General features: G+C 46.7%; 1 protein-coding gene across 1 annotated transcript in view; it reads right to left on the bottom strand.

The window, feature by feature from the left end:
* LOC123729258 (striatin-4) overlaps positions 1–10,395 on the bottom strand; it is a 32,431-nt gene that overhangs the window by 5,045 nt on the left and 16,991 nt on the right. The window contains exons 9-17 of the mRNA XM_045703552.2: positions 9,717–9,835; positions 4,329–4,504; positions 3,993–4,040; positions 3,735–3,856; positions 2,851–3,018; positions 2,609–2,749; positions 766–864; positions 512–598; positions 39–246 (exon numbers count right to left, since the gene is read on the bottom strand). Of these exons, the coding sequence (XP_045559508.1) occupies positions 77–246; positions 512–598; positions 766–864; positions 2,609–2,749; positions 2,851–3,018; positions 3,735–3,856; positions 3,993–4,040; positions 4,329–4,504; positions 9,717–9,835 (1,130 nt within the window). The 3' untranslated portion in view covers positions 39–76. The remainder of the gene's footprint in view (positions 1–38; positions 247–511; positions 599–765; positions 865–2,608; positions 2,750–2,850; positions 3,019–3,734; positions 3,857–3,992; positions 4,041–4,328; positions 4,505–9,716; positions 9,836–10,395) is intronic.

The raw sequence follows: 10,395 nt of genomic DNA, 5'->3' as shown, positions 1-10,395 counted from the left end.
CTCTCTCTCTCTCTCTCTCTCTCTCTCTCTCTCTGTACCAGTGAGGATGATGGTGAGTCCCTGTCTGTGCCTCCTCTCAGACGAAGATCTTGGCGAGTGCGTCGGCGCCAGCCGAGGCGATGAAGGGCTGCGAGGGGTGGAAGGCCACGTCGTGAATGGCCTCGTCGTGCTTCTTCCTGTGGGCCGTGATCTCCTGCACACACGTCCTGTTGTCCAGCATCCACAGACGCACCGAACAGTCATGGCCTGCAGGGGGAAGCGGAGAGCACAGTTACAGTACAGCGGAATCACACGGTGAGGTTAGAAGCAGTGTTTCCTAATCCTGGTCCTGGGGACTCAAAGGGGTGCACGTTTTTATTTTTGCCCTAGCACTACACTACACACATGATTCCACGACTAATCAACTCATCATCAAACATTTGATTAGCGGAATCGGGTGTGTAGTGCTAGGGAAAAAAATCTAAACATTGCAGCCCTTTAAGAAACTGGAAACTGGATTACTGGTACTCACTGCCAGAGATGAGGTAAGTGCCTTTGGGGTCCGTGGTCAGACAGGTGACAGCATCCAGGTGTGCCACCATGGAGTGGATCACTTTACCTGGTAACACACGCAAGTGGGCATTACATTGAATTGAATTAAATCAAATGGTAAAAGCAAGTTTTGGAGCTATGGGCTAGTTCGACCCAGATAAAACAGATCAAGCACGAGGCCTAATTCTGGCGTAGTTACATAAAGGTAGGATTTAGCAGTGGACAGGGGCTGACCTGTCTTGTTGTCGAGATAACGGATAGTGCGGTTTTCGTGTGCGGTGATGGAGATGGGCTCCGAGGGGTGGCTGACCACACAGTTAATCAGCTCACTGCCTGCAGGGGGCGACACACACACACAGATCAGCTCACAGACACATACAGATCAGTAGAGGGAGATCCTACTGGCTCCTCTCAAGGAAGGAAGACACAGAAGGATGCATTTTTTCTATATATATATATATATGAAGGTATTTTCATATTTTTTGAACAGAGACAGGATGAGAGTGGGGAAAGATGGGGCAGTATGCCTGATTTGAACTTATGCCGACTAGGGGTATAAGGGTACACATATTCGTACCGAACCGTTCAGGTACCTCAAGATGAATACATAAAAAAAAGACATATTTACTAAATAAAAACACTCGTCTTATAGGCTATGCCGATGCTGCATTGTAGGCCTATGCATCTTGAGTAAAACAATTTAGGTCATTCCGTTAAAACTAGAGGCTATTTTTTGCGCATTGTAATCAAAATTCTAATCTTAATTGCCACATTTTAAAACTGTCATTTTGTGAGGATACTCCCATCGTTGTTTAAATCTCCAGTTTGGGAAAATGTTGGTTTCCCAGTAGATTCCAACGGCGATGGACAGAGAGTTGTGGATAAAACGTTAACAGTATGTCGCCACGTGCAATGAGAACTGCCTATGCAGCTGCCAACACCTCAAATATGTTGACACATTTACGCCGACATCACCCTAGTATACCAGCGCAAGACGGAAACGCAAAGAAACAACACAACATCGTCTACCCAGCAGCCCTTGGCAGCTGATTCTGACCGGGCCAAAGAAAATACAAGAGCGATAGGTAGGCTATGTAAATATTCTTTATAGTCTTTGGTTCATAGCAGTGGATATGTGTCCATTCTCCGTGATTGAGAATAGGGTGTTTCAGCACCTCGTGAAAGTGCTCGAGCCACGCTACGAACTTCCCTCTTGCATCCATTTCAGCAAACAACTAGTACCCCGCTCTATATAAGCAAGCCAAAGCCAAAGTTTTCAATGAATTGGCCAATGCATCCTGTGTTGCGCCTGCTTAAGTGACAGTCCATCACATTACCCCGGAGTGGGAGATGTGCTACAGACACGCCCCTTTATGAGAGTCACAAGTGCGTATCTGGCACTGAAGGAGGCAATGTCATGGTGCATTCGTGACCATGTGGGATGTGGGAATTTACCACATACGACTGGGAAAAATCCACTTGAATGGCCATCGAACTGGTAATTAATTACTAGTGGGAAACTCGTCTATCATTCTGAGCACCCACTTCTCCACCTCTGACATCATCTACTAAGGAAATGGCCTCTATAACAGCATTTTCGGCAGTTAATTGCAACAACAAAATAAGATATAAAAAGCTGATAGCTGTACTTTTAGTTTATGGTTTACGCAGCTTGTTGGTCATTAGCCAATCGCCGTTTCTCAACGAGTTCAAATCACATGAATGCATCCAACTGGTATCTACAACCTCTGTGGGAGGTGGGAACTGGTAAATTCCCACCTCCCACATGGTTACAAACGCAGCATCAGTGTAAACTTGAGAGGCCCAACATAAAAATCCTCTCACAGCAGACAATGCCAAGAAAAATTGTGAATGCTAAACATTGTGAATTGCATTTCATTTTCCCGCTGTACCGAAATGTAATTGAACCGTGACCCTAAAACCGCAATAGGTAGCGGTGAACCATTACACCCCTAGCCAACACCGTACACGTGTGCCAGAGGCTGTGGCATTACCGCTAGCCCAACCAGGCCACAGGAAACATTCTGACGGTATTAGAACAGGCCCTAGGACTCACCGTCCTTAGTCCCGGTATCCAGGACCATGATGCTCTGCTCTGTATTGAGGTCATAGAGCAGCGTCTCGCCGCCGTCGAATGACACCACTGCCTGGTCGGGGTCAGAGTTCACAAAGGCCACCGAGGTGGGCGTTCCGTGTTCTGAGGGAGGGGGGATGAGAGAGTTGAGATATAACACACACACACACACACACACACACACACACACACACACACACACACACACACACACACATGCTCACCTTTCTCCTTGTTGAAGACGGAGAGACAGGGGGCAGCGTTCTGTGGGTCCCAGATGCGAACGGTCCCATCTGCAGAGCAGGAGGCCAGGCGATGATGGGTGGCAGAGTACGTCAGACTCCACACTGAGTCCTCATGACCCAACAACACACTGCTCTCTATGCCCGGGTCTACACAACAAAGAAAACACACACACAAATGGATTCTACAACGGGATGAAACGGTGTTGCTCCTTGCTGAAACAAGCAAGGTGTTGTAGCAAACGAGTCTTCAGTTGCCTAGGCCAGGGCTTTTCAAATTGGGGTCCGCGGCCCCTCTAGGGGGTCCGTGATTTTCTTTTAGGAGGGATTTTGTTATGTGTAAAATAATATTTTTTTTAATGAATATCGCTAGCTACAACAGAATACCATTGTGGATACCATTTTTATGTCTCTTAGACAGTTTCACGAGCCAATGGTAACTAGCGTTAGCTCAATGACGATGTCTACAGGAACAGTTAGCATGCTAGCTGTTCCCGTTCATACAACTCTGGGGAAGTATGTAGATTCATGAATTCATTGCCAAAATCTCGAACTATCCCTTTAATACGGGGGTCCTTGGGTCACCGGTTTGACTGGGCGGGGTTCCCTGGGCAAGAAAAGTTTGAAAACCCCTGGCCTAGGCAACGACCGGTGACCGCGGTCATTTGGCTGACCAATAACCTCCCTCCAAAAATTCCATGGCCGTCACAGGCCTAATTTCAGTCAATCTGTTTACATGGAGATGATCATGTGCAATCCACTGACTCAGAGCTGAATACGTTAGCTGGGGATAAACCTGGCTAGTTCTGACTGGTTGACCGGAGGTGAAAGGTGATAGAGGGGTCAGACAGGGGTCAGGGACTGACCGTAGTTGTCGTAGGGATCCACGTTGATGTCAGGGATCTTCCAGCAGCGCACGGTTCCGTCCAGACCCCCGCTGTAGCACGAATCTCCGTCCTCTCCCATTGCCAGAGACAGAACTGCACCACTGTACGCACACACAATTACACAAAGAGTAGCTATTATACCCAGAAACACACCAAAACACGTGATAGTTGCAACAAATGTGTTTGCGTGCGTGCATGCGTCCCGCGTGGGTGCGCACGCGAGTGGTCTGAGATCACCTGTGGGCTCTGAAGGTGTAGATGGGTTCAACGTCCAGCGTTGCATTTCTGTGGAGGCAAAGACCAAAATCTATTTACAAATTACAGCACGGTGTTATAGCAAACTACCAGACCACATTCAGATTCTTTCCCACTCCTAGGCCTGTATTCATAAAGCATCTCAGTGTAGCAGTGAGTTCTTGATCTGGGATCTGTTGCCCTTTAAATAACAATTAATAAGATTACACAGACAGGAGGGACCTGATCCTAGGTTAGCATGACAACTTTATGATACACTTTCTGAACACAGGCCCTGATATTGGCGTGTTATGGTCCCGCTATTCCTTAGGCTCTTACTTCTTGGAGTGTATGGCCTTGTTGAGGTTCCACAGCTTCAGGGTTCCGTCCTCGGAGGCTGTGAGTAGAACGGCCTGGCTGGGGTGGAACGTCAACGCTCTGATGGCATCAAAATGGCTACGCAGCGTGAAGCGAGGGTTCCACGTCTTCTTGAACTCCTCCCGGTTATCCTGCAGCTACACGCACACAGGTGTCAGAGTGTTCGTGAGTGTATTGATTTAGCAGCAGCGGGACGAAAAACTGATATCAGGTACATAAAAGATAATGGAGCTATATATTTATGAATCTGTGAATCCAAGATGGCGTAGCAGTCAGACGTCTTTGTCCTGTCGTGTCCCTTGTATATATCTTTTTACATCTTTTTCTTCGTGTATCTTTTAAAAATATTTTCCTAAACCTCAATCCTCTCCTGCAACCCGCCTCACCCAATGTGGCGTGGATCTGTTTTTTTCTAAAGTATTTCTATTTACTTCAGATCTGGAATCCCTCAACTGAAGCTAGCCAGCTAACTACCTACCAGCTATCAGTCAGCAAACCATTGCAGCAGTCATCAGCTAACCTTTAGCTCGGAAAGCTCTCGCCAGTTCGAACAACGTGACTCCAGCCAGAGCATAACGGACCTATTATAATTTTTTATTTTTTCCCCCCATATCCCCGGATTCCTACCGCAAACTCTGAACATTTTCATCTGGATCTTCGCAACTAGCTAACCGCAATCCCGGGTGACTACTCCTGGCTAGCGTTTCCATCCCGGAGCAAGCACCAATTAGCCTGAAGCTAGCCCGGCCAGGGCTCCTGTGTTACCACCGAAGCCCACTCCTGGGCTACAATATTCGGACCCCTTCTACTGCCGGTACGGGGCACGGAACCCCGCCGATCCTCTACGACTGGAATACCAACATAATCTGCCTGAGGATTCCAACAGGCCCCTCAGGCGCGACATCTGCTGAAGGCCCATTCTGCTAACCGCGGCCTACTAGCTACCTAGAGCTACTTGGAACCCTACTAATTCCACGACTGGTCTATCGACATCACCGCACGAAGAGGCAAAAACAGACTTACCCCCATCGCGACGTTCCCCAAAGGCTAACTTGCTAGCCCCGGTCTGTTAACTGCTAGCTTGCTTGCCCCGTTCTGCTAACTGCTAGCCCCGGTCTGCCAACTGCTTGCTTGCTAACCCGGTCTGCTAACTGCTAGATTGCCAGTCCCGGTCTGCTAACTGCTAGCTTGTTTAGCCCCGGCCTACTAACTGTTAGCAGGCCGATGCTAACAAGCTAACTGTCTGAATCGCCGTGTCCCCAGTCAGCCCAACCACTCACTGGACCCATATGTTCACTTGGCTACACATGCCTCTCTCTAATATCAATATGCCTCGTCCATTACTGTCCTGGTTAGTGAGTACTGTCTTATTTCACTGTAGAGCCTCTAGCCCTGCTCAATATGCCTTAACCAACCATGTTGTTCCACCTCCTACATATGCGATGACATCACCTGGTTTAAACGTCTCTAGAGACTATATCTCTCTCATCATTACTCAAGGCCTAGGTTTACCTCCAATGTACTCACATCCTACCTTACCTTTGTCTGTACATTATGCCTGGAATCTATGCTATCGTGCCCAGAAACCTGCTCCTTTTACTCTCTGTTCCGAACGTGCTAGACGGCCAGTTCGTATAGCCTTTAGCCATACCCTTATCCTACTTCTCTGTTCCTCTAGTGATGTGTGGGTTAATCCAGGTCCTGCAGTGCCTAGCTCCATTCCCACTCCCCAGGTGTTCTCATTTGTTGACTTCTGTAACCGTAAAAGCCTTGGTTTCATGCATGTTAACATTAGAAGCCTAGTCCCTAAGTTTGTTTTACTCACTGCTTTAGCACACCCGGATGTCTTAGCCGTGTCTGAATCCTGGCTTAGGAAAACCACCAAAAACCCTGAAATCTCCATCGCTAACTATAACATTTTCCACCAAGATAGAACTGCCAAAGGGGGCGGTGTTGCAATCTACTGCAAAGATAGCCTGCAGAGTCCTGTATTACTATCCAAGTCTGTACCCAAACAATTCGAGCTTCTACTTCTAAAAATTCACCTTTCCAGAAACAAGTCTCTCACTGTTGCCGCTTGCTATAGACCTCCCTCTGCCCCCAGCTGTGCCCTCGATACCATATGTGAATTGATTGCCCCCATCTATCTTCTGAGCTCGTGCTACTAGGTGACCTAAACTGGGACATGCTTAACACCCCGGCCATCCTACAATCTAAGCTTGATGCCCTCAATCTCACACAAATGATCAATGAACCTACCAGGTACAACCCCAAATCCGTAAACACGGGCACCCTCATAGATGTCATCCTAACTAACTCGCCCTCCAAATACACCTCTGCTGTTTTCAATCAAGATCTCAGTGATCACTGCCTCATTGCCTGCATCCGTAATGGGTCTGCGACCAAACGACCACCCCTCATCACTGTCAAACGCTCACTAAAACACTTCTGCGAGCAGGCCTTTCTTATCATTTACATTTTTACATTTACGTAATTTAGCAGACGCTCTTATTCAGAGCGACTTACAAATTGGTACATTCACCTTATGATATCCACGACCTGGCCGGGGTATCCTGGAATGACATTGACCTCATCCCGTCAGTAGATGATGCCTGGCTATTCTTTAAAAGTGCATTCCTCACCATCTTAAATAAGCATGCCCCACTCAAAAAATGTAGAACTAGGAATAGATTTAGTCCTTGGTTCACTCCAGACCTGTCTGCCCTTGACCAACACAAAAACATCCTGTGGCGTTCTGCATTAGCATCGAATAGCCCCCGTGATATGCAACTTTTCAGGGAAGTTAGGAACAAATATACACAGGCAGTTAGAAAAGCTAAGGCTAGCTTTTTCAAACAGAAATTTGCATCCTGTAGTACTAACTCAAAAAAGTTCTGGGACACTGTAAAGTCCATGGAGAATAAGAGCACCTCCTCCCAGTTGCCAACTGCTCTGAGGCTAGGAAACACTGTTACCACTGATAAATCCACTATAATTGAGAATTTCAATAAGCATTTCTCTACGGCTGGCCATGTTTTCCACCTGGCTCCCCCTACCCCAGTCAACTGCCCGGCACCCTCCACAGCAACCCGCCAAAGCCCCCACCATTTCTCCTTCACCCAAATCCAGATAGCTGATGTTCCGAAAGAGCTGCAAAATCTGGACCCATACAAATCAGCCGGGCTAGACAATCTGGACCCTCTCTTTCTAAAATTATCTGCAGAAATTGTTGCAACCCCTATTACTAGCCTGTTCAAACTCTCTTTCGTATCGTCTGAGATTCCCAAAGATTGGAAAGCTGTTGGGAATCAAAGGGAGTTTGAGTAGAGTGACACTCTACAGACCTATATCTATCCTACCCTGTCTTTCTAAGGGTATCGAAAGCCAAGTTAACAAACAGATTACCGACCATTTCGAATCCCACTGTACCTTCCCCGCTATGCAATCTGGTTTCAGAGCTGGTCATGGGTGCACCTCAGCCACGCTCAAGGTCCTAAATGACATCATAACCGCCATCGATAAGAGAAATTACTGTGCAGCCGTATTCATCGACCTGGCCAAGGCTTTCGACTCTGTCAATCACCACATTCTTATTGGCAGACTCGACAGCTTTGGTTTCTCAAATGATTGCCTCGCCTGGTTTACCAACTACTTCTCTGATAGAGTTCAGTGTGTCAAATCAGAGGGCCTGTTGTCCGGACCTCTGGCAGTCTCTATGGGTGTGCCACAGGGTTCAATTCTCGGGCCGACTCTCTTCTCTGTATACATAAATGATGTTGCTCTTGCTGCTGGTGATTCTCTGATCCACCTCTATGCAGACGACCCCATTCTGTATACTTCTGGCCCCTCTTTGGATACTGTGTTAACTAACCTCCAGATGAGCTTCAATGCCATACAACTCTCCTTCCGTGGGCCTCCAACTGCTCTTAAACGCAAGTAAAACTAAATGCATGCAATTCAATCGATCACTGCCCGCACCTGCTCGCCCGTCCAGCATCACTACTCTGGACGGCTCTGATTTAGAATATGTGGACAACAACAAATACCTGGGTGTCTGGTTAGACTGTAAACTCTCCTTCCAGACTCACATTAAGCATCTCCAATCCAAAATTGAATCTAGAATCGGCTTCCTATATCGCAACAAAGCATCCTTCACTCATGCTGCCAAACATACCCTCATAAAACTGACTATCCTACCGATCTTCGACTTTGGTGATGTCATTTATAAAATAGCCTCCAACACTCTACTCAACAAACTGGATGCAGTCTATCACAGTGCCATCCGTTTTGTCACCAAAGCCCCATACACTACCCACCATTGCGACCTATACGCTCTCGTTGGTTGGCCCTCGCTTCATACTCGTCGCCAAACTCACTGGCTACAGGTTATATACAAGTCTCTGCTAGGTAAAGCCCCACCTTATCTCAGCTCACTGGTCACCATAGCAACACCCACTCGTAGCACACACTCCAGCAGGTATATCTCACTGGTCACCCCCAAAGCCAATTCCTCCTTTGATCGTCTTTCCTTCCAGTTCTCTGCTGCCAATGACTGGAACGAACTGTAAAAATCTCTGAAGCTGGAGCCTCATATCTCCCTCACTAGCTTTAAGCACCAGCTGTCAGAGCAGCTCACAGATCACTGCACCTGTACATAGCCCATCTGTAAACAGCCCATCTATCTACCTAACTCATCCCCATACTGTATTTATTTATTTATCTTGCTCCTTTGCACCCCAGTATCTCTACTTGCACATTCATCTTCTACACATCTACCATTCCAGTGTTTAATTGCTATATTGTAATTATTTCGCCACCATGGCCTATTTATTGCCTTAACTTACCTCATTTGCACTCACTGTATATAGACTTTTTGTTTTCTTTTGTTCTACTGTATTATTGACTGTATGTTTTCTTTATTCCATGTGTAACTTTGTGTTGTTGTATGTGTCGAATTGCTATGCTTTATCTTGGCCAGGTCGCAGTTGCAAATGAGAACTTGTTCTCAACTAGCCTACCTGGTTAAATAAAGGTGAAATAAAAAATAAATAAATACATTTATAAAACTAACAACCACCAAAATGAAAACTAGACAGTCAGGGAGAATTAAAAATTCCCCAAAATGTCATTGCATGGCTCCCCCATTGATTTTGTTATAATGTTTGAGTCCCTCAGATAGCTTAAGCCATGTTTAAGCCAATTTCTTCTCTCAGCCCCCCCACCCTCTGTTTTGTGTGTGTGTGTGTGTGGTGTGTGTGTGTGTGTGTGTGTGTGTGTGTGTGTGTGTGTGTGTGTGTGTGTGTGTGTGTGTGTGTGTGTGTGTGTGTGTGTGTGTTTTCAAGTATTCACATCCACGGTGAGGTCGTTGTCGTTGGCGACGGTGAGGTCTGCCAGCTCTCCCAGGTTCATGTCTCCGCCCCCGACGGCGTCCAGGATGAAGACGTCAGAGGAAAAACCCAGAGCGCCACCTTAAGGAGCGGAGGAAGAACAGCTCTCAATACTAAACTCACTACCACATTAACCACCTTAACTTCTCTAGGGTAGGGGGCAGTATTTTGACGTCCGGATGAAAGGCGTGCCCGTAGTAAACTGCCTGCTACTCAGGCTCAGAAGGTAGGATATGCATATTATTAGTAGATTTGGATAGAAAACACTCTGAAGTTTCTAAAACTGTTTGAATGATGTCTGTGAGTATAACAGAACTCATATGGCAGGCAAAAACCTGAGAAAAATCCAATGATCTGAGGTTTGTAGTTTTTCAAGTGATTGCTTATACAGTATACAGTGACTTAGGGTTCATTTTGCACTTCCTAAGGCTTCCACTAGATGTCAATAGTCTTTAGAACGTTGTTTCATGCTTCTACTGTGACTGGGGAGAGAATAAGAGCTGACTCAACAAGTGGACTGCCTGAGGCCAATGAGTTGTTTACTGCGGGGTTACGCAGGTGCGCCGTTCCTTCTTTTTCCTCTGTAATGAATACGCTATTGTCCGGTTGGAATATTATCGAAGATGTATGATAAAAAGACC

This window comes from Salmo salar, chromosome 20 (genome assembly GCF_965601325.2).
Source record: "Salmo salar chromosome 20, fSalSal1, whole genome shotgun sequence".
Classification (NCBI taxonomy): Eukaryota; Metazoa; Chordata; class Actinopteri; order Salmoniformes; family Salmonidae; genus Salmo; species Salmo salar.
This window is presented reverse-complemented; position numbering and strand designations above follow the sequence as displayed.